Raw genomic sequence first — 24,804 nt, 5'->3', positions numbered from 1 at the left:
TGATAAGTCCTTTTTATTATCTCCTATTTGTAGGATACATTGCTTGACAAATGATTATACAGACGTACAATATCAGCAAATTGCTTCGTATATTACAATTCGACCAACATTCCGCACTTCTCGCCCTCACAGCTATTTACAGAATATTAATAAAATTTTAGTTTCTCGGCATATAATATAAATTCGAGAGATATCTACCGTGTATGCTCCTACATGTGTTTCTCCAACGTCCTAATTTCCCGCCTCTTTTAGATATAAAAATCAATTCCTTTAAAAAAATGTGTAATACACGGTAAAAATATTGTGCGTTTTTTTATTTCTAAGTTCATCAGGTCTTATCAAGATGAAAATTTTAAACTTTATTCGAGATGCTTGTGTACATTGCAGAAACGCATAATCGTCGAAAAAAAAGATGAATCCATGAGCGAACCTTGGAAAACTTTAACTATGATTAATATTCGCGGACGCAGCGAGTCTCTGTATAAGCGTATAGAAAACTTTGTTTTGATCGACGGCGCGCAAAGTTTAGAGAATCAGACATTTATTAAGATTTTTTTTCTGCTCTCACAAAGAATTATCGAGATGATTTATGAGCAGAACACGAGAATGATTACTGCCGCATTGTATGTACGTTACTTAGCAAAGATGTTTCGTATCTCTTTTCTCTCTTTTCCAGAATCTATAACAATAATTTAGAAATTCTGAAACTATTTATTCTCACTTAAAGTTTCTTATAAATTATGTATATACCTTCAAGTTAATTCTCCAAGGAAATTATTTATTACTATATTGTAGACGAGCTTGATTACATTTTTTCCCTGAAAGATGCTCCATTCAGAAAATAAAAATATCCTAAACAAAGTTTAATATTAATTAAACGGTTAATTGAATATATTACTATGTTTAATTTACATAAATCAACAGCAGAATTTATCAACTTTATTTAACAATAGAATAGCATCTCTGTTTGGGTAATCAAAATCAATATTCTTGTTAGCTCCGACATCACCCACATGAATATTCCTTCATATACATTCTCGATATTTAATTTTTTCGATACTAGCGAAAATAAAATAAACAATTGATATTATAATGAAAAATTACGTTAATTCTTGTTGTTCAACAACAAGACCTAACAAGACTTCACATTCATATCTATTATATCCTAAGACAATATCATATTTACAAATGTGAGTTTCTTTTCATTGTCAATGAAAGCGATCGACAGACGAGTCATAATGAGTACGACTCTATAATTGGACTTGACATTCTAACAGTAAATACTAATGTAATATTATATCGTACAATTATATGTTAATGTTATGTACAAGTAATATTCACAATGACATTAATTTTATTAACATCATTGGTATGTATAGATATATTCGCTTTTTCAACAAAGATTTGCGATTGGCTTACGCTTAACTTTATAAAAATCATTATAACAATTAAAGATATAAATAAAAAAATTTACTTTTTTATTTTACTTTATCTCAATAATATTATATTAAATAATTACATATATTATTTTAATGAGATGGGATGAAAATACATAATAAACACGAATCAATCATATTAATCGCAATGAATAATAATTTTGGTTATATATATTATGATAATGATACACGGCGCAATTTGGTATATATAAGATTTGCGATGTAAAAGGACGGCAGAAGCAAATCTCTTGTTAATTGATAAATTATAAAAGCTAAATGTTCATCAAGATATATTGTTGTAACTTAGGCTTTATAAATAAGAGATTCTCTTCTGAGATTTCCTTTCTTACAATTTCTCTTCGATATTCGCTTCAGCAATACCGACAATAATATCTCATCCCGATAACAAATATTTATCTGTATAATATTTGATTTAAACGGAAATATGCAAATAACTATTCTACTCTCGTAAAAATATCACAGTAAATAATTTTTCACTACAGATGTTTGTCTGCTGAGAGGAGATGAAGCAAGATGAAAATAAATTAGAAGCAAGCGTATTGGTCAAGTGTAATAACTTTGCGCAAAGTGAGTTTGCTTTAATTTTGCAGCACTTCGCTCAAGCTCTTTGAAACGATAGCAGTCAGAAGTAGCAGAAACATTAATTGCCCCTGATAGAAGCGCAATTGAGTGTCAAGAGACATAGACTTCGACTTTCTCGAAGCTTTCGAAAACTCGGCGGTTCGCAGGCTGATTCGCGCGCGGAATGAATATGTAAGGCGACAGCAGAAAACCATTAATTCCATTAAGTCGGCTGTTGGAAGGTCGGGCTTTACTTTCCTCCTTTTTTCTTTTTTTTCCTCCAAGGCCGAAACGCACCGATGAGGCTGAATCCCGTGGCGTTTGACTTTCATTGGATATTTCTCGTGCAAAATTGTCGCGCTAAAGTTTCGTGTCGACCGTCGAGAGCTTTGAACTCGGTTATATTTCCCTGGAGTACGACAGAGGAAACCGGAACGTAAGGGCGAAAGATGAGGAGCTACGCAGGAAAGAAAATCCTGTGAAAGGAGAGAAGCCGGCCTGGACTTTTGCCGCGCTGGGACCTCGTCCTGCGCTTATAGACGGCGTTATATATTGACGTAAAAGATCGCTCGTCACCATTTGCTATATCGTAATGATGTTAACCTAAGATAATGATATTTCGTCTTGCCAATATTTGCATATATTTAGAGATAATATAAATAATAATAAATATGACTGATAAAATGAAATCTCTACGAATAAAAGTCTAAGAGAGTTTGCTCTTCTGTTCTTTTTTTATAGGATATGTTTGTGTAATAAAAATTCTTTACAGAATAGCGTTTATATGTAATATAAAGAGATGAATACAACTATAAAATTATATAATATATATCAATTAATAATAATTAAAAAGTTTTAAAGTGGAAGATGCGAGAGATTGTATATAACTCCTTTATTCGTTTAACTTTCTTCTTCATTTCCAGCAGCAAACTGATAATACGATACGGTATAAATACATTTCTTTGATATGGCCAAATTCACTTACATTATAAACGAATTCAATATCCGTAGCGAAAAGTTACACAAACTTTAATTCGCTTCGCAAGTTCACCTCGTAAATGAGTCTATTATCTCGAGAGGAAACTTTGCGAAAGAATTAAAAACGATCTGAAAAATAATACGACTAAAAAGACATCGTTTAGATATAGTACAAGAGTATCGATTAATAAAAAGTTTAATTAAGAGGTTATGCAAAATATCAGTCACATGATATTCAATCTCTTTCTCTGTCTCTTTCTCTCTCCCTCTCTTTCTCGTATTCTTTTCCAAAGTATTCTATCTTTTAAAAAAATGTGGCAGCCAACTTTCAAGCACTCTCTTCGGTATTTGTAATCGTGACACGGCGGCGGTTATTGCGCGATTCCTCGCGTACATGGGAACGTATATGGAAAGTTGTAAATAGATTCTCGCAACAAATCGCCGTAGCGCCAGCTTGGAGCAAGCGCCCGCCTCGATTCGAACTCGAGTGTGAGGAAGTTTGTATGGGCGGGTAGGGTAGAGATTGGATCGATGGCTGGATAGCCTGGTACGAGCACCAAAGTAAAGTTTGTCTTGGCTGCTGGCCACGACCCTCCATCGAATCACCGACGGAGTGATAACGATAACTCTAGCAACTGCTCAAGCCAGTATCGATTGTCATTAGACACTGTACGAGATTCTCTCGCCTGTTAGTTGCACAGTTGGGCGCGATAGCCATCTCGGCGATTCGCTCGGATTAGCTTTTAATATCGAGATAACATATGTATGTATGAATATTGATACGAATGAATGAAGAAACGGCCCCGACCAGACGGTCCATTATACCATATGATATGTTACGAAAGAAAGAAAGGGGCATGTTAAATATACGGAATTATTTCGTTCCTCTTCGTCGTGTGAAGGCAGACTTTGCGTCAGTCTGATATCAAATTTTCACTTTGTATTCGCAAAAAAAAAATTTATCCAGTATAAAAAAAAGTACAACTTGAATTTAGTACATAATTTATTCTAACTTTATTTCAATTTTAGATTAAATTATATCGTTTATATATATTGGCGTAAAGATATGTAAAGAATATTTAATACAACATAGGACTTTGTGTGTGGCACGCTTATAATATTAATAATTATGCACAAAAGTTGCCCCATACGCGAGGAAAATAATCATTTACAATTAATTCACAGTTATGCTTTGTTTACGCGCACTTTTTTTCTCATAGACTATTCGAGTATCAATATGAAAGAACGAGGATAAGTCTTCTTTTAAACGCAATGTGTTCTTAGGAATTAATACTTATCCGTAAGTACCTTAGTTATTGTTCTTGAGCACAGAATTTGATTTCATTCATTTGATTCTAGCGTCTAGCTGACGGCAGTATATAAACAATATGTTTTTAATTATTATTATTATTATAATATTACAAGACTCGCTACAATTATCGCTACACAAGCGATATCGCTCCTTACTTAAAAATTAAGTTAAATTTAATTAAATTACAATAAAATATTCCGTAGATTCTCTTTGTGCACACAAACATTCTTAAATGATCATCTCAATTTAGATATCGCTCATCTCTTTAAGAAACGTAATCTTCGTTCAACGACAATCGAATTCTTCGGTTATCTTCGTAGATTTTCATGTACGGCAGTGTGATAAAAATCGCGAGGACATAGAAAACATGACAGATCGATCGATAAACGAGTATCATATACGCGTGCATATCTCCTCGATCCGTCCCGAGCTAGACGCAAGGATCGAGATAGCTTACATTAATTATATTACAGACAAGAATACGTTTACTTCGCGAATGCTTAAGTACGGAAATATAAAAAATTCTTACATGTCCCTATCTAAGTAGGCGTGTAGAAACATTAAGTCGATCTCCGTCCGCGCAAGCCAGGACGTCCTCGAAATCTCATTGAATATCAAGCGGGTAAGCCGCCATACTCAAGTCCGCGGGTACATCTAGATTGATTTCACCCAAGTGATTTCGCTCGTAATATGCTTACCGAGGAATTGACGTCAAGCACAGATCCGGCATTATCGGAAATTAATTTCAAGGAGGATTCCGTAAAAATTCTTTCTTGTGCGTGATTTACTGCGGAATTATTATTCAAAGATATGTTAATTCGCCGTGAGAGAAGACCTCCGCAGGATATCGATTCGAATCAGACTTTTTGGCAAAAGTAGATCATGAAAAGAAATGGTGATGGTGCCTTCATGATGACTATGTCGATTCTCGAAAGATTTGGCAAAAATCCTTGTTATTTATATTCAATGATGCTTATGGATGTATATTTCTTTTGCACTTACATGCATGCAAAATTATGTTCAGAATTTTATTTCAATATTTTTTGCACAGCACTTAAAATACTCCTCAAGACACTGTATTTTTAAGGCATTATTTATATATCGAAAAAATATCAATTTTTCAGTCAATCCCGAGGCTTTCTTAGAAAGCAACTGCCGTACGTGACACGAATAAGAAAAGATAAGGAAATAAAAGAAGAGTTTCAACATTTCCGTGCACGAACAGCGGCATCGGCCGCGAATAAAATGCGCCATTGCCTCCTGGGAAATTATTTTATGCCGGTCATTTGCTCTACTCATTTTATCGACGACGTAATTTCCTGTCGTCAATATCGGTACGCGAATATCTAAGTCGTAATGAAGAATTACTTATGGTTTTCAGTCTCTAAGATATTACTCTCTTTTCGTGATCTCTTCAATTAATCCAAATTACTTCAATTTAATACAAGATAACATATCTACGAGCAACATTCACATAAATAACATGACTGTACTTCGAAAGATATCTTTAATAATAATTCATGCATTTAATCAGCATAAAGAAACTGTTAAGCAAATGCAAATAAATTTGCATTTATCCTTTCGACACGCGAAATCTCGTTTTTGTGAAAATGGTAGCTTCATATTCTCTAGCAATATCGAGCAAACATTAATTAAGGACACTTCCAGATTAACCTGGCAACGTCTGGTGGAAGTTCAAGAAATTTCTATGACATTTGAGAGACACTTTGCCTATCTCAGTACCATCTTACGTAGAACTTATATAATGCCATTACTGAATTTGTCAACATGACTTAATTACGAATATGCTATTTTTTAGTCAGAGCCATTCTTATATAAACAAAAAGTCAACAATTTTATCTTATATTTCAAGCTTTAATATAATATTTAAAAAAAAAACAAAATTAATAATTTTTACTTTTATATCAATCTTTACCAATATATCAAGAACAATATAATATTAAATTTACTTAGTAATCACAGATAGATTCAGCGACGAATATTTTTGTCGTTAATTATTTAATTCTCAGTAATCGGATTAAATGATCGAAATCCTATTAAAACGTAATTATGCCGACAATGTAAATATTGAGTTTAGATTATCTTTACTACACAGGCGAAAATAAGACTCTTATTATATTGATTTCAAGGAGGATGTCCTACTTGCGTTCACGGTTCAAGCACTTATTTTCAAATTTTTCGAATGTGTCCCAGATAATATATTGTTTATTTATGTTCATCATTAATGAAGGAGTCAATGACTCTATCATTAATCGTTGAATTTAAATATATAAGATAAATTAAAATATAAGAAACAATACAAAAAAATATTGCAATAATATATGGCACATTTATTATATTACTAGAAGAAGATAACCAACTCTTCAATAGATATATATGTAATTCAATAAACTTACATTAGATAACGATCAGAAGAAAAATTTTTAATTTTTATGTTGGAGGAAAGTTTAAAATTTTTTTTATATTTCTAATAAAAAAAAGTAAATTTTGAGCACATTGTTACTTTCTTGATATCTCATCAATAAATTCAACATCAATAATAGATTCAACAAAAACGTCCTTCCGTCACAATTTGACAATACGATTTAGCATATACAACATGTTACATATACCTATTCATCTGGTTACGATCCGTATAAATGCTGTCTTCAGTAATCTTTAGTTAATTGAACTGTCGTACTGTTTCCGGAAATCCGCCCAAGTTTTCACATTTCCGTATTTTCCTCAGCCTCCTCGTCGACTTTGGGCAACATATAAACAGCAGAAATCGGTGGAACATGATCCTCGAGTTTCAGGATCGGCTTGCAGTCTCTGGTAACGTCCACTTGATTGAAGGTGTCTTTCAGAATGTTGATCTCATTCTCGTGAGCGAATATATTGGTGGGTGGTTCCGTGCCACATATATTGTTCTCGTCGGTGCCGTTCCTATGGCACAGATTGCCTGACGGAAATTGTCACGAGGTCAGCGCAAACGGGTCCGTCGATAGTTCGTCTACGGATGAGCTTGGTTTCACCGGCTCCGGCTTGTCCGGCTGGTGACTCAGTCGATGGACGATCTCGTCGTGGAGAATGTTGAAGCACATCGCTGTCAGTGCCATTCCTGACATTATGTAGCACGAGCAGAACCATACGGTCACGTTTCTCGAGTCGGCGAGGGTGTGACGAGGATAAGAACCGGGTACCATGTCGCCGAAGCCGATGGTGCTCAGGCTCATGAAGCAGAAATAGCTCGCGTCTATAGATATGAAAGAAGCGCGCTATTAACCCTTCCGCGACATAACACTACATATTACACAGCTTTATATTTATGTATATTTTATGTTAGCATATATATTACGTTACATTCACGTCACAGAATTTATGCCAACAGGAATGCAGGGAAAATACGGTCGCATTAATTTCTTTGAAAAATTATGCTGTTTTCGAGAAAAATGTTAATATCTAAACTATACTGAAGTTCACGTAGAAAATCGACGCAACATTACTAATTAAAAACATACGTTTGTGAAGCTTCTTTTTATTTGTTTTTTTTTTCAAGCTCAAACTCACCTATAAATGACCAACCGTCCAATTTGTGCAGAGTGAACGCTCCGGCAATGATGTAACACAGCATCGCGCCAAGGCAGATACTGATTGGCGCGAGTATAGTGACATTGGGTCTGTCGCCTGAGCCGAGGCTCGATACTTCGTCCTTCGGACTGGCCTTAATTTCCACGGTGCTTGTGAATGTCGATGCATTCGCGCGAACGTAAAAGGGCTCCTGCAGTTGCAATTGCTGCTGCTGTTGCTGCGCCAGCTCCTCTTGCTGTCGCTTCTTTCTCATTCGTCGCTCCTTCTCCTGTACATACAAAAAAATGTTCGAGGACATGCAGAGAAATTTATTTATTTATTTATTTTTCATATGTACCCTCTGACGCAATCGACATTCTATACGCGTGCCAATTTCATTCGTTGCAACGCGATGCTTTCGAATAAACGCCGACATCGTTTACACTCTTGTATCTCGAGTGTCAGGGGATTTTCGAAGCTGATCCAATTTTATTTGAATAGCACTCTAACAATAACCAATCAATATCTCCGTAACCACATTAATCCTTATCGACTCTACAGGACATGCATATCCTGCACCATGCAATGCTATCGACCTGCTGCGACATATGCGTTTCCTATCACATATATTCGGTTTTTTCAACGAGAAAAATACCGACAGTCTATGGTTAAATTTTTTATAAGTAAATTTTTAAAATTTAAAAATTTTTTTTAAGTAACGACGCCAAATTCACGACGAGAAGCATGCCCTGTCTCTGCTAACCTGCATCCGCCTCTCGTCGTAGCAACAATAGCCACAATTCGAGCAAAGACAGCAGCAAAGGGCTCGTGTGAAAACACCTCTGGCGCATCTGGACAAGAGACCTCCTGCGCTAGACAAGTAGACCAAAGTCAAAGGTATCCCGAGGCTAGCGTAACCCATGGTAGCGACTTTGCCCCAAGTGGACTTTGGTGCGATGCTTCCGCATCCTGTAAAAAACAGAGAACAGGAAAAGTTTTATTTTATTCAAAAAGATCGTGCAGAAATAAATAAGACATAATCTGTACGAAATTTTATACGATGACATAATTTGCGATAATATTTCTCTTTCTTTTTAAAGAGTTGCCCGTTAATTATAATACAATAGCGATATTATAGCGAGAAAAAAACGACAATACAGTCGCGGTAGTTAATTTGGCGCAATGTTAGCTTTCCGGATACTTAAAAGTTAATATGCATAGCGGTACGCTTATTCCCGCTAATCAATCACTGCGATAATAAGAACTTTGGGTAACATGCAGTCCCAAGTAAATTAATTTGTGTGAATATACGTATAATGTGTGTGTGCACGTGTGTGAATAAGCGCCTAAAATGAGTTTGTCCAGAGTAATTTACAAGATAATATCATAGATTTGAACTATTATTTAGATTTAACTATTTCTATTTTTATTTCTATTTCTATTATCTTATAATGGCTAAATTTTAAACGTTCATAAAAAATCCAAATTATTATCATTTGTCCAGCGACTTTGCTCAAGATAATTTCGACACAAATTTTCTTATTGCAATTCATATAACCGCAAAAGGAGCAAAAAAGTTGATTAAGCTTCATAAAATTTATATCTGGGTCAACTGAAACTCGCCTCGCGAGAGAAGTTAGGATCTAAAGCGTTCATAAAAATTCGTAGAGTTTTCGGTATCGTAAAAGCTTAGATTTCAGCAAACGTCGATCAATTGTAATCTCCAAAAACGGTTTTCGCAATCGAGCGGCGGAATTTATAGTGCACAGTGGCATTCAATCGGGTTGCGCTATCCGGGGATGAATAAAAATATCTACAAAAAAACCTAGAGTTTTTCTTCAATTTCGCAAAACAATCAAAAACGTTGTGTGTGTTTAATCAAGATTTAATAAATTTTGACTCGTACCACTGCGACGCAGTGAGACGAGTTGCATTAAAGGACTATATATCTTGCGTTTCTGATTTATACTAGAAAAATTGTTCAGTGACGGGTAATCGTTACCTCGACCATTTTGTAAAAATAAACAGTTATACATTTATAAAATATATCGTCAAAGAGGAATATGCTGATACTATTAACATCAAGAGCATTAACTCAATTTGCCATAAAATTCTTTTTCGATATTGTGCGATAATGAAAAATTTCCCACTAAACGAATTATTAAAACGGATGGTGCAATTTCTGTCGCGAAAAATACTGATGCTTACGAAAGTATATGCCATGGTTTGATGCATTCAATACCGTATATAATGTAAGCGATAATGAATATCCATTTTCATATTTCGTAATATCATCATACCGAGGGAAATGAACCGCTAATAATTCAAAGGGATTTACAAATGATGTATATTTTCAAAAATATTTTATATACGAATGAAAAATTTTTTAAATTTTCTTCCAACAATTTTTGATAAAACATTAACGTTCTCGGTATCTTGCATGAATTAATTTTACTATCGCAAAAGTCTCGCTGTAGCAGCAGCTGCCGCTACACTTTAAAGCTCCGTATTTTATTTACAACCTTGATTATATATACTGTTTTCCAAAACAGAATAACAATCGTGGGGTAATTTTATCGCCGACAAACAGCGTCATTAATCTTTACTGCGGATAAATAGAAGTTCATTCTTCCACGGAGAAATACGAGAAAAACGATGCTTTTCCAAAAACGTGCATGCTTTTAACTCTCGTACGAGCTATCGTATATTCGCGCATCGCTCAATCCCAATCTCGACAGGTTGACCTTACGGACGAGGCGATGGAGGTGGACGCAGAAGCGCAATATGCAGTCGCGCGCTCGGATTTTACGAGTCGATCCAAAAATTCACGCGTGTCAAGTGATAGAAGGGTACGACCGATAGAGGGGAAAGAAAGGAGGAGAGAATGAGAGAAAATCGTTGCAAAAAGCTGCGAAAAGTTGTCCGAAACCTGAAAAAGCGCTCGGAGATGAGCGGTGCGAATCGATTGCTCGATGCCGTTTAAGATAATGGATCACCTACCGGAATTGGCGCTACCATCCCCGGCATGATAGTGGCCGGCTTAGCCGGTTGCATGGAATTGCAGTACCGCCGAAGCTTCGCGAAGGCCTATTCGTCACTGTCCTACCGCCTTATCGTTCACGACGGCGCGACCCTTTCGGTCGTTATCTATTGTCATTTATTAGGGAGAGCTACTGCGCGGATTGTCAGCTTCGGTTTTATTGGCCGACCGAATAAAAATATACCGCGCTCAATCGCGTGGCGTAGGAGAACGACGGTTCATTTTGTCGCTTATATGTATTGAATGTCGTGTGCATTCAAGCTTCGTATATATCGATAAAAAAAGCACATAAAAATGATTTGTAGCATATAAATGTAATTGCTACAGGCTGTCGAAATATTACTGTACATATAAACCATATACTTTTTATGATTATCAACTCCCTCCATTTGCATATACCAAGAAATCAATTGCAATAATAAGATCTTTGTAACGTGTCATAAATAAATTGATTTACGTAAATATAAATGTGTGAAAATAAACATTCGATATAAGTTTGCTCAGAGATGTTACGAGAAATAGTTCTTTTTAGTTTCGAGGCCATTTTTATTTAATGAAAAAATTTTTTAATACGATCGCTCTCTACATGTTCGATACGAAATTGTAATACGACAAGAAGCAGTGTGTCGTTCTGAAGAAATATTGAAAACAAAACGGCAATGAAGAAATCGAGGAAAATTTGATGCACCGGTAGCAATTCCCTGAAGCGCGGTATTTTGATGAGAAAATTTTTCAAATAAATTGATCCAGCATATTTTTGCATCTTTGCAGTATTTATATTCATTGTGTATATAGTCTATCGCATATATCCACGCTGTCTATTGCGATTCCTTTTTAATCCATAACGACGTCGAGTTGATCGATATATCTTTTGTTTATGCACAACATTAAAAATGATGTGTGTTTCATTATTAACATACATATTATTAACATATACATGTGCGGCTTCTAATCTTATGTTATCCAGTGATTAAATGCCATCCATCATATACAATACAATTTTGGAAAAATCTGCATTTTTTAAAGCGCAGTCAAATCGAACGATAAAGAAATTTAGAGATTTAAGAAAAAATCTGAAAATTTTAAATTTCCTGTAATAAAATTATATAATTTCAGTAACACTAAAAATAATAGAAAATTCACAATTGTTTAAAACATCAATAATAAATTATGAAGCCATATCTCATCTCGCTCGATGCAACAGCTCAAGCCGACAAGTTGAAGGAACGTAGGAGAGGAAAGGGAATACCGGCGTACAGAACAGTAAAATTTAATTATCAGTTAGCAATAACATGAGCTGGCGTCGAGTTACTCATTCTTAGCCGGCGGTCGTATACATGCACTTGGATAATTCTAATTCTATGGCAATACGAGTGTTATACTTTATATAAAAGAGACGCCCTCGTTAAAACTTCAGTCTCTGTGGGCGCGTTGTGAGATGTAATATTCTTACAAGTTAACAAAATACTGTGTAATGTGAAACGTTTTATACATATAAACGACTATTAAGTTTTTATACAAACTCCATTTGCCTTGATTCGGCCATAACGTTCTACAAAATGATAGTGAGCAATATAATAACCGTCACTTTCTTCGTCATAATTGGAATAACGTTTGTGAGTACAGTAAGTTTATTATTATATTGTCACACGAATTAACGATTCGACAAAAATATTATTAATAATAGTATCGGAAATGGTATAGTGACAATATTATTATAATTATGTGTAACTCAGGTGCCAAGTGATACATATCCATCCAAATCTACTGAATTAGTCTGTTATCAGGATCAATCAAATTGCATAATTAAATTATTTTTAGATGTACTTATGGTAAAAGCGAACACAAAAGTCTTCATTTGTCAAACATTTGTTTTTCAAATTTTTATTACTTACACCCGAGCTATACATATAATAATTATAATAATTAAAATTGAACAAATATTATTATATAATAGTTTTTGAAAAATGAAATACATATTTATTTTGTTGAGTAAACTAATAATTTGATCTCTCTTTTGCTTTTAGAGCGAACAACGTCAGGAATTAAAACAGAGAGTAAGTAAGAGAGAGAGTAAGATTATGAGAATCTATTTTATAAAATAATATAATAGAGAGAGTAAGATTATGAGAATCTATTTTATAAAATAATATAATAATCTTAAAATAGAACAATAATAGAGAAAGAGAAAGAGTATTATATATATAATTATTCATTTTTCTATTATACATCATATAATAGTTGATGTTAAAAGGTATTTTTGATTAAAGGTAATTCGGCGCCATGAAAGAAATTCTTCAGATGTCCTACTTGATGCTCTTTCGAACTTCGGCGTTGTGCGAAGATCTTTAAGTCCAGTGCTGATCGAAAAGGACGGTATTAATTATGTGGTAAATAAACAACACATTTCGAAAGATGACAATAAATCGAGGAACGTGATAGAAAAATTAAAAACATCAGTGACATTCCGAGATAACATACTGTACATTTTCTCATACTTATTACACAATCGCGAAATTGGACTCACGGAAGAGCAATATACATCCCTGCAGATTCTTTATGAGTTTCTTAAGAAGAAAATGGTTTATACATATAATTTAATATCCATTCTATCTAAATTAAACACCATGGACAAGAATCGACAGACAGCTATAATACTATTGTCGCTGATAAAAAATCTACCGTCCTACCTTCAATGTACAGCTAGATTCTTGATTAATGAGATAGAACAAGAAAGAATCGATTTAAATATATTTAAATTACTCAATCAGACGACATCTGAAACGTTTAATTACCTTACCAATATTGATTTAGGCATTTTGAAAAGTAAGATAAAAATTGTCGACGACGAAATGGAAGGATATGACAAGTACTCGAATATTACCCAAAAAGCTCTCGGTCCAGTGTTCGTGAAGCTTTTTTACAATTTACAAACGCGCACGCTATCTTTGTCGCAAAAGCTATTCGGCTTGATTTTGATAAACTTGCCCAATCCTAACGATGATCCTGCACTGGAAGAAAACATCAGATATCTCTACGACTTAACCAAAAATAATAACATTGATCATAAAACCTGGGATTTGATTGAAGAACATTCTATAAGCAGCGACGCTTACAAACTTGTATTTTCCGTCCTGTCGAAGATCCTCGTCTCGGACGTAGGAATGGTTGTGAAGAACGCTGCGGCTTACGTCTATCATCACTTGAGACTCGTGATGACTCCGACTTATGACAATCCGAACATGATATATCTACATCGTCTGATTAAACAAGACATAGATATCGGAATGCTATTCTCAGCGATCGTTCCTCAAGAGTTCGGTCCGGATGCGATCCGCTTGAAAGACCATCTGGTTACGTATTTCATGCATAATTATAGAAATGGAGATTTGGATAAAATTCTCAACGGATTCAACAGATTTGCCTACCGCGATCCTTTAGATCTTCTCATCGCATTCCTAACGAGACTTGTGAATCGTATTCCAAGCTTTCCAAATAGTAGTCTGCAAACGATACAACAATCAATTACACCTCTGCTGTCAACTTTGATTTTGAAAAAGTCTACCAGAACTTTCACGCCGTTTGTTTCACCTGAGATTGATGTATTGATACTCATAGAATCTCTGAAGATTCCTGACATAGAACCGGTGTTTCAATCGACAATAGATTCCATAAAATTTGAATTAATCGCACAGCCACAATTATCTGTGCTTGTGAGTACTTTATTGCCGACGGAAAAATACAACTGTCTTACACCTATCCAATGTTTGACCTATACATTCCAGAAGATACAAAGTTTACAGGATAATCTGCCTATGACATTAATGACAAATATTCAAACCATAACATATATTTTGAAGACTAGATTAACACAAATACAAAATTATTTTATACCACAATTTTTCATTCCATCTGATACAGATATTGCTTTCAACGTAAGCAATTATGAAATTAAACAGGTAAAGAAGTCGCAAATAATACCCAATAACTTAAATGATAGCTTGTATAAATGGAAGTTAAAAAGTTATTATAACGTGACATCTGATGTGCAACATGGATCGTCAAACAGTGCGAGAAGACAAATTACGGAAAATAATAAACAAACAACCAAAAAAATGAAAAATATTAAATCTACAAAAACGAAAGTAGAATCGTCTACCGTTACAAATCAAGCGCAAACCACCAAACATGTGAAATCAAGTAAACTTTCTCAAGAAAATTTATCGGATCAGCTTTTAATTTCTTCGACAACTTCTTCGACAACTTCTTCGACAATTTCTTCGATATATGCTGATTCTCCTGAAACTACTACTAAACCATTGCAGAAACCAGAAAAGGAGCAGCCTCAATCAATATCTGTTACACCGAATATTATTGAAGATCGAGAGTCGGATGTTGGTTCTTTAAATATAAAAGAGGAAGGAATTTCACCCCAATCGAATGTATTCGAGGAGATTGAAAGTCAAATATATCCACTCGAAGAGATAAATAAAGATATCACAATGAAAAAATCTGTAGTGAAGAAAATACATAAAAACGAAACCAGAAAAAAAAATTTTGTACAAAAAACGACGAAGACCAAAAAACCAACTACAATTACTACGACAATATTACCAAATATAGAATCTAATATTAATGAAAAACAAGAGTCCGATATTATTTCACATACAAAAGAAAAAGAATTTTCATTCCAACAAGAATCCAATGGTATTTCATATATAAAAGAGGAAGAATTTTCATCCCAACCGAGGACAAGCGAAGAAAATGAAAGTCAAACGTATTCACTCGAAGATGTGAGTAAAGATGTCACGACAGAAAAACCTACGCCATCAGTGAAGACAATACATAAAACTAAGAAAGAAAAAACAAACATTCCAGAGAAAACGACAGATGATGTTCCTAAAAATATAACTACATCAGTATTACCACCAAGTATAGAACTTAATGAGCCCCTTAAAATACAATTATTAAATAATAACATTCCAATTGTAACGCCCGACGATCATAATAAAACAGTGCCTGGACTTGTTTTACCGCAAATCACGGAACTTCTCAAACCAGCGAACATAAATGATTTCTTTTTAAACGATGACACACCGGTAGTAACACAAGTATTACAACCATTGTCTGTCATATTTGGCAAAAATTATATTAAGAAAATTCTTCAAGATGAGATAAATGTTTACCCCACAAATATTGCATTATTATTAGCGGTATTTAAAAAAGCCATAACTTATGAGCAAGTAACAACAAATATAAATTTGATGGATTTAATTCAAAAATATATCTCCGCTATAGAATACATCAGTCCAACGATACTGTTACCCATCGTAGTTTCGTCAAAGAAATTAGTATCAAAAGTTGTTTATTCTACGTTTAATATACATGATTTGACCCATAGTATAATCAGCGAAAGACCGCCTGATGAAGCGACCCCCGACACTATTACTATACCTCTCGTCAATCCTAAAATATGGCTGCAATCTATAAATTCATCTGATCCTTACGCCGATCTACTACCTACTTTAGAAGAGGAAAGTGCTTTCGCGAAAACAATAGAGCCTCTCAAAAATATTTTGACGTCTAGAAAAAAGATCGTGGAAATACTTGGACCAGATTTCCAGCCGTTAGTGTATCCGAATAAAGGTACATTGTTGATAACGCTCTTGCAAAAACTGCGAAAAACTGAAATAATTCAATCGGACCCCGACCTACGATCCTTGATTAACATGTATATCTATGCTATTGAAATACCATCGATGAACATTCAAGTGTCCGAAGACAATTTCGTGAAGATGATGTCTGAAACTACAGGTCAATGGCAGCCTGAATTAACGAGTTTAATTACTGCTCTGCCAACGGCCAAGAATATCGTTGAAGCTGCTATGATACAGCAAATAAAGCAATTGTTCAATGATCCAACGCTGTTGGAAAAATTGCACATAACTAAACCTTCATCAACTATGTCTCGCGGAGAATTACTGCATAAAATTATTCTGAGTGCATTGTCTGGTAAAACGCATTTGAAAAATCAAGTTCTGAAAGCATTCAAGTATTACAAAGATAAGGTAGAATTTACTGATATGGGTGCCTTGCCCATCATATGGGTGTGGGTCGAGATGTATGTGGTTAAGGCTGAAGTAAATCTGGGCAGTATGATTCAGCAGACAGTGGATTTTAATCAATTGACGTATAAAGAAAAAATAGCATACAACGATGTGATTACATATCTGGCTGAAAATCCGAATTTACTTCAGGATAATGAAGATTTTGAATTCCAAACGTTTAAGACACAAGGACAATTTATCCAGGGACTGTTCAAACATTTATTGAAGAAGCCACAAATTAATAAAAAAATTAAAAAGGAAATTCAGAAATTACTTTCACGCGTAACGTTAACTGGGCCAGGTGCAATCTCGATACCAAATCTTTCTGAATTTTAAAATATTAAATAATATATTTTACTATTGTAAATTGAAGGACTAATTAGAATAATTTGATTTTGATTTAGAAGAAACAAAAAGCTTTATTCAAGCCGATTATATTATTTAATAAAAAATTAATTTAAAATATTCATTATTTGTAACGCTAATTAATTTGCTATATTATTATTATTTTAAAATCATTATCATTTTGAAATCTTTACTAACTACAAATATAAGAATGCGATTATAATTTAAGCTGCGAAACATATAAGTCTGTTGTAAGCACAATTTGTAAAACAAAGAAAAAATAGAAATGTATGTAGAGAAATGTACTGGGAACTCTTTATTCGTTAAGTTAAAAAAGTTCTTATAATAGCTTCATAATGGATAGTTTCCAGCTAAGTCCTTTCATTGGCGAAAATGGTAAGGAAGTTCTCCGCGAAGTTCAAGACCGATAGTTTTCCAGTAAGTGACAATTATTCGTAACTTCTTGTTACATGGCAACCACAGTAGAACACTCGAAAGTTTATACACTTTGGGAAGACGTTCACAAAGTGTTCCAAATCGAACCTTTACTTCCCTTTCAATCCCTGAGGATATATAAGTGCACGTATATAAAATAGTTTCCTATAATTTACCAATTTTAATTTGTAAAGAGAAAGGCAACGATTTATATTATAATTATAATTATATTTCTGCTATTCAACTTTATAATAATTCTAATTATAATAGTATACATTCTAATATATTTTCTACTTCTAAAAATAGTTATACTAGGTACATAAATTTATTATGCACAGTTAAAATTGCAAAATAGATAATTAAATATACTTGATAAAAATCCATCTAAAAATCCATCTAATATAGAATTCTATCTATTGTAAAAGTCTCTAGAGAGTATGGTAAACTCTATTATTGCAAATATTTGCAATAAATTTGTTGCAACTATTGCGATATTGTTATATCTTTATAATGCGTTCTAATTATTAATTACAAAATTTGGCAAATTAATTGTGTAAGAGAAAGTGATGGCAAAATTTCACGTCTATTCACGTTTGTTTGCTAATTGCCTCACACACATACACATTCAAAACCTTTAAACTATCGTTTTAAAACTAAAACTTTAACATTAATGTAAAAACTTTTTATCTCGATATGTTTAAAAAAATCATATCATTTATTCGTTTATAAATATTTTCGTCGTTTATAGAAATAATAGAGATAATTGATACATAAATAGATAATTGATGGATATATATAGGTACAACTGTGCAAAATATATAATACATTCTTAAAAGATATTTGATTTGCTTCGTAGTCGCTAATTTTCATAAGAGTTTTATTAATATTATTATTATTATGTTCTAATGAAACGATTGCGTGTCGCGCTGTGCATTTCAATCGAAGATGGACAGAATAGAGGTACGCGCAATTGCAAAAAAAAAAACGAGGCGTACAATGTAACGAGGTGGCTTCGCCGCAATAAAAATGGAACAGACACATGACACGCGAAGCGGAACGAAACGAGAAACGGAAGCGACGGTAGGGATTATTTATTTTGCACGGCGACCGCAATCCGCGGGGATATTTTCCGCGAGACGCCCGACCAAACTGTCTGGAAAACGAGGAAAAATTACATCGGCGAAAAATAATAGACTGCGATCCAGCTTCGGCGGTAAGGCTGTAAGCGGCTGTATGCACCTGTATGCGGCATGCACCTGCATCAAGATAAGATTGACGCACATGTGATAAGAGGAGGCTCAAATACATATTTATGACATCGATTAGTGAATGATGAATCATTTAAAAGACTATATAAATCTTTTTTATTCTTTTTACATTTTCTAATATATGATCGAAAATCACTACGAGGACATAAATATCTTGTGCAACGTATGCCACCATAATCTGGTATTAATTAAATTTTGGAAAGTTTCGTCAATGATGATGAGTCAAATTTTGAAGCGAAATCTCTCAGATATTATTATTTTTATTGCACAAAAGAGAAGCATAGTAATTCCAGACTCCGCGATTCTACCAGTTTCCTTGTCGACGTAATAAATGAGTATCCGGCCATACTCAAGCCGCCATCAACATCCTGGAAACAAGGATATTTCGAGAGGCAATCTGTTCACGGTAACTTATCGCGCAACACCATTTCACCTGTGTTTAATTTAGCGCCCGAAATAATTTACATACAGCAGGACGATGGAGCTACGGGCTCGCTCGCGCAATAACATCTCGAAGATGAGCCGTGTGCTGGGTCTGGGCGGATGCATCGCACGTGCAGACATGTATCCTGGGAGGGGGTTGTACCCACCCTCTAACGGTACGTCTCCGTGCCCGACGTCGTTCCTGCCGGAGGGTTCGCAGAATCCGACATAACCCCCAAGGTCGTAACGGTAAGTCTCTCGGCGTGAGGACCCGAAATTAATAACGCGACCCGGCGCAAATACGGCGCACATAATTAAAGCGATATTACGATCTGGAGCAGCCGCAGTATCATCTACCGGGCGTCGCCTACATCGAAGATGTTATTTAGCCGTGCTCTCTGAATTTAGGTGCTGAAAGCAGGTATTACGTTCTAATTCGCAACTTGCCCTCGGCTCATCAAGGATGTGATTAGACGCCGCGTATAAGACAACAGAGACAAGCGCAGATAACACACCAGTAAACGTTCTTACACGTGAAAATATTTAAACTATCTAATAGGAGATCAAACAAAGAATAATATGCATACTTAATATCGTCGAAATAATATAATTTACTTTAAACAGATAAATGTAATCGAGATTTTTACAATAGACATCGCGATAAAAAGAATAATAATATATAAAAAGACAGCTTTTTTCAATATACTTATATAATACAATGATTATACGAAATTCTAATCAAATAATTTAATTGAAGAAAAAAATGAGACAATATAATTAACAAATATTAATCTTCTTTGACGACAAAAAATGTAATCATTTTCATAAAGTAGAAATATGAGCAAAAAGTATTCTCGGGCACGTAGAACATGCGTGACGGTGATCTCAAATACAGTGGACTTGATAAGAAGTCTGTTGGTAGACTAGGTCAGGATACTCGCGTTACGTTTAAGATGAATGAAACAAGACAAGAAGCGCAAAAAGAAAGAAACGAGTGAAGATATGATACAGGAGAAAAGTATTAAGAGAATGAAAGAGAGAGAGAGAGGGATAACGACTCTCAAGTTTTATCTCTTTCGGGGTTTCTTTACTACCAACAGGAAGACTTCAAAGTTTTACGCAACGTACGTTTATGTAACTTTTTATATTGGCTTTGTTAAAGTCAATGACATGCATGTCATGTTGAAATTACGAGAGCGTTACAAGCGTTATTTGATTAATAGAAGAAAATACTGCGCGAGCGATATTTAAATAACTTGAAACTTTAAATTCACGGATCCCTATTTCTGCTATTTCTTACACGCCACGGATTACATATATAATAGTTCGTTTCTGTTTTCTGTTTAAAGATGCTGTTACTTCCATTGAGAGTCCCTGCGCTAAGAGACAGGGTGCAACCCTGATGTATGGGATACTCCTCGCGGGTGTTTCTACACGACGGCACCGTCTCAGGGAAATGTTACCCCATAAAATATATCTCGAGCGTTGGCTTATGCCGCGCGAAACCCAGCAAGATGTTTCTATTTCATAGAAACGCTCGTCTTCCGGTTTTGCGGGGCACGTGAAGGGTAGCATGACGGAAGGCCGGAGCGTTGATAGGACTAGACTGTAAATCACATGGGAGCTATTCGATGTCTCGCTACGTCCCACAATTTCGTACAACGAGTTTGCTAGCACTACTCAACGTTATCGCACGGATTTTCAGGGCAAACGAAGAGTTTATACGGGCAACCGTTCACTATACTAGCGTATTTTTCTTTTTTTTTTGTATACTTTTTTAAGCTAATACTCTCCATTAATATTTAAACAAAATGACGCAAGCGAACGTACATTATATGAACATAAAAGTTTATTATATTTTTGAAAAGCTAGAATTATATCATTATATGAGACAAATAAAGTAGATATAATATATAAAAATGATAATATAATTATATCAACAAAAAGTATATAAATGTATAAAATAATTTTTTATTATGTTCGATTTCCCGATATATTATTTATAATATTAAATATATAGCGTATTTAATTTCGATAAATTGCTCATATTACTTAAAAACAAAACAAATTATCCAGTAGTCCATATCATAAAGGCACAAATCGATGCACAGGGACAACGTAGTAAGGGAATAAGGACACGATATAGTCAGACCATAAATCATGCTCCGACTATTCGCCGCGGCGTGCTTATATTGTATACTACCGGGTGTATCGTTATCGTGGTGATTCTCATAGCGATGGAGAGCAGCATTTTACGAATGAATGCAAATTGTCGACTTTTACAAAATATATATCAAACTTATAAGAGATCAGCAGCGCGTATAATTTCGTTGGTTTATTCAATTACTTTTATTCGACTTGGAGTATTGTTCGAAGACAAGAATAATAAACATTGATATATTAAAATCGGAACAAATCGCATGTATCTGTAAAATCTTGAATATCTCAGTTGTTTATCTCTCTCTCATCTTCATAAGGAGCTTATTTTCCCGCTAGTTTGTCATTTCCCTAGCGCGATAATGTCGTATCCTCAACGCTTCGCAATATGAAGCGACGTGGAACGTCAACAAGGATCCCGTAAAGTGCACGAAAATTCCATGGAATCCTGGAAAAATTTATAGTCCGGATGTTTACCAACGTGGAATTCTCTCAGGCACCCTCGGACAGTATAAGATAGTATAGGACCCCACCTCCTTCTCGCCCTCGCTTCTCAGGAGGTAGCTATTAGTAGTAATTACTGGAGCTATAAGTCTCTACCTAACACTTCTCTCCTCTAGCCTTTCGTCTTTCTACCTATAAGCGGCACTCCGCTTTTGTCGCTTTTCCAGAGTAAACTATCCCTCTTCATCTCCGCGGGAACTTTCCCTTATCCTCATTTCAAAGTGATAGGACTTGATATTAAATGAGTAAAGTGAAAATTCCTTATTATATATTTCATTGGGCAATTCCCGAGGAAAGATTGCGTGAGTCTAATATGAATCCTTAATTCAAGAAGTGCAACGCGGCCGAATGAGCAACTAGCGAAAAGCTTCGGTGAAATATTTGAACTTCGCTCAGAAAAATGCTCTCTCATAGATAAAGCAGTAATGATATCTGACGTAAAAATTTGTTAAATTTGTTATGCATTAAATGCAATATGTATCTACATATATAAAATATATGTTACAAAGTTAAAAAATACATATTTATTTTATGCAAATTAAAGTTATCGAACATAAATGTGAGAGTATACGTGAATATCAATAACTGCACAAGCAAATGTTTATAAGCTAACTAAAATAAACACGCGAAAAAATCACTTTTTACGAGAAACATTAGGAGGACCGGGCGAGTTAACTGTTTTGCGGAGAAAAATTGCCCTACGTGCTGCACAATGCGCTTCGTTAACGTTTATAACCGGTAAAGAACATTGCACTCTCGCGCGTCGAGCGCGTGTTACTCGCAAAACTGCTTAAAAAGTCGCCAGAAGGACTGGATGTTATGGGGGTTTCCACGCAGAACTATAGTTTTTAATTACGTCCTTTTTACTGAGATTTTCTTTTTCTTTTACAATCTTTTTTTCACGTCGAATACACAGCGAAGGCGTAACTTCAGCTTCGTGCCGCAGCTATGCCATTTTCCTGGAGCAGAAATAATATGCGGTTCTCTAATTCTTGTTTCAACTATGCTCTATTTGTTATCTTGAAAACCAGCATGATAAAGGATTTACATATTTGATCACTCAGCGCGGTCCGTTTTATTAAAATTTTATATTTTCATTCGTGCGCGCGCGTGGCCTCGTGAATAAAATTTATGATGTTTGCGGTATATGCGAGCAATGGATTGCTAATGTCACAGAGTACGAAATTTTTTTATTGTCTCATAAATGGCAGAACATTATAGTAACAGTTCGCTTTACGAAATCTATTTATAGATTTAAAAGAGAATGATATAATTGTGATAAGTAATTTTTTTATATCACGTATAAATGTACGATTCTTGTACAATCTTATTTATTATGCGACGTAATGTATTTTTAATTATGTCCTTATCGTTATTATTAAAGCAAGCTTAACAAGACTTTAATAATCTCATTATGAGTAACAATTATAATCATTATATAATGATATTCTTTTCATCAAATCCCATTAGCGGCTTCATCATTATCTCTTTTCGATATCTAAAGCCTACGTCAACCCTTTTCCTCTTTATCCTTCTTCGATACTAACAGAATAACACCCTTTCGCTCCGCACTTCCTTCCTGAAATTCATTAATCTTCATCAAGAGTTATCCGCAACTGTGCCAGGTGTCGATATTATTAACTTTCACACGTGGAAATTATTAAGATAAAGCTTTTTTATATAACAAATGTTCAAGAGATCGTATTAAGAAACTGTAAAAATGAAACACTTTTAGGATTTTTAAGATTCTCTTAGAAATATTTCACTAATTTGAATCCCTTGTTGTATATATAAAATTTTATTGCTACGTGAATACTTGATATTGTAAAGAGATATTAAATTATAAATATATACTGCATATTTATTTTCTTTTAATGCCATAGATTCTATATAATGTATAATTGGCAATTACAGTTAACATCGCTAATTAACCCCGATATTGGCGATAATTGAAAATACTTTTTGGCGCAATAAAGCCAATAAAGCTTTTACTATCTCCTCTATACATAACTGATGAAAGAACCAATACCTATTCGCACTTCTTGATATGTCAAATATACGCAGAGAAAATGTTTCCATAAAATAAAAATATTACCTGAATATTATCTGAAACTTCGACTGAAGCGTTTATTGTGTAGATGCATATATAGCTAGTATTTATTATATTAGTCGTAGAACAATGTATACGATCGATAACGCGTTTGTAGAAGTAATTTACATATTTCTCTCTCTCCTATCCTCCCTCCCTCTCAGCACTATCTTAGATAGCGATTTTCTTCAGGAATTGCGTTCAGATCAGATCGATAAAGACTCAATATTTACTTTGTGTTCAGCGCTGTATATGCGCGAGTTCCTCGTTATCGGGACTGTGTACACAATCGGTTAGAAACTTCTCGGACGTAGCAAGAGCCTGACAAAACCGAAGAAGGGGTGAATGGCGGACGAGATGGCGGCGTGAGAAAGAGTCGATAACATTACCGTACGCACACACGGGAAAAGTAACATTCTCGTTCGATTATCTTCCAAGAGAGCTGATGTCGGTCGGCGACGGATCGTTTTAAAGATCAACGATCACTCGAGGGCTTGGCGTTTCTAGAGGTAACGATCGAACGCCGTGTTGGCAGCTCTTATCTTTTCCGCGCCGTTT

The 24,804-nt window shown here is 34.7% G+C and overlaps 3 protein-coding genes across 10 annotated transcripts in view; 1 reads left to right on the top strand and 2 right to left on the bottom strand.

Moving 5' to 3' along the window:
* On the bottom strand, positions 1-7,283 carry LOC145960612 (uncharacterized; the record flags this gene model as incomplete). The annotated part of the gene is made up of 1 exon (XM_083080209.1): positions 1-7,283. A coding segment is annotated over one exon (249 nt), but the record flags the coding sequence as incomplete, so codon positions are not given.
* Positions 7,257-24,804, bottom strand: part of LOC145960603 (TWiK family of potassium channels protein 7) — a 261,015-nt gene continuing 243,467 nt past the window's right edge. For all 7 annotated transcript variants that reach the window (XM_083080198.1, XM_083080195.1, XM_083080193.1 and 4 more), the window contains 3 exons: positions 8,642-8,847; positions 7,879-8,167; positions 7,257-7,564 (listed from right to left, as the gene is read on the bottom strand). In XM_083080198.1, coding sequence (XP_082936324.1) covers positions 7,284-7,564; positions 7,879-8,167; positions 8,642-8,847 — 776 coding nt within the window. In that variant the 3' untranslated portion in view covers positions 7,257-7,283. The remainder of the gene's footprint in view (positions 7,565-7,878; positions 8,168-8,641; positions 8,848-24,804) is intronic.
* Positions 12,225-17,624, top strand: LOC145960597 (uncharacterized). Of its 2 annotated transcripts, none has more exons than XM_083080177.1 (3): positions 12,225-12,534; positions 12,946-12,975; positions 13,189-17,624. In XM_083080177.1, the coding sequence occupies exons 1-3, from the start codon at positions 12,478-12,480 to the stop codon at positions 17,359-17,361; spliced, it is 4,260 nt and encodes a 1,419-aa protein (XP_082936303.1). In that variant the 5' UTR covers positions 12,225-12,477; the 3' UTR covers positions 17,362-17,624. The 2 variants fall into 2 exon arrangements, with proteins under 2 accessions (XP_082936303.1, XP_082936302.1); XM_083080176.1 differs by having other exon boundaries at positions 12,225-12,543.

The sequence above is a fragment of the Camponotus vicinus genome, unplaced genomic scaffold (assembly GCF_025532165.1).
Source record: "Camponotus vicinus isolate PSW18456_S1 unplaced genomic scaffold, iyCamVici1.0 SCAF_10, whole genome shotgun sequence".
NCBI classification, from domain to species: Eukaryota; Metazoa; Arthropoda; class Insecta; order Hymenoptera; family Formicidae; genus Camponotus; species Camponotus vicinus.
Note: the sequence above shows the minus strand (reverse complement) of the source record. Positions and strands in the feature narration are given on the sequence as shown.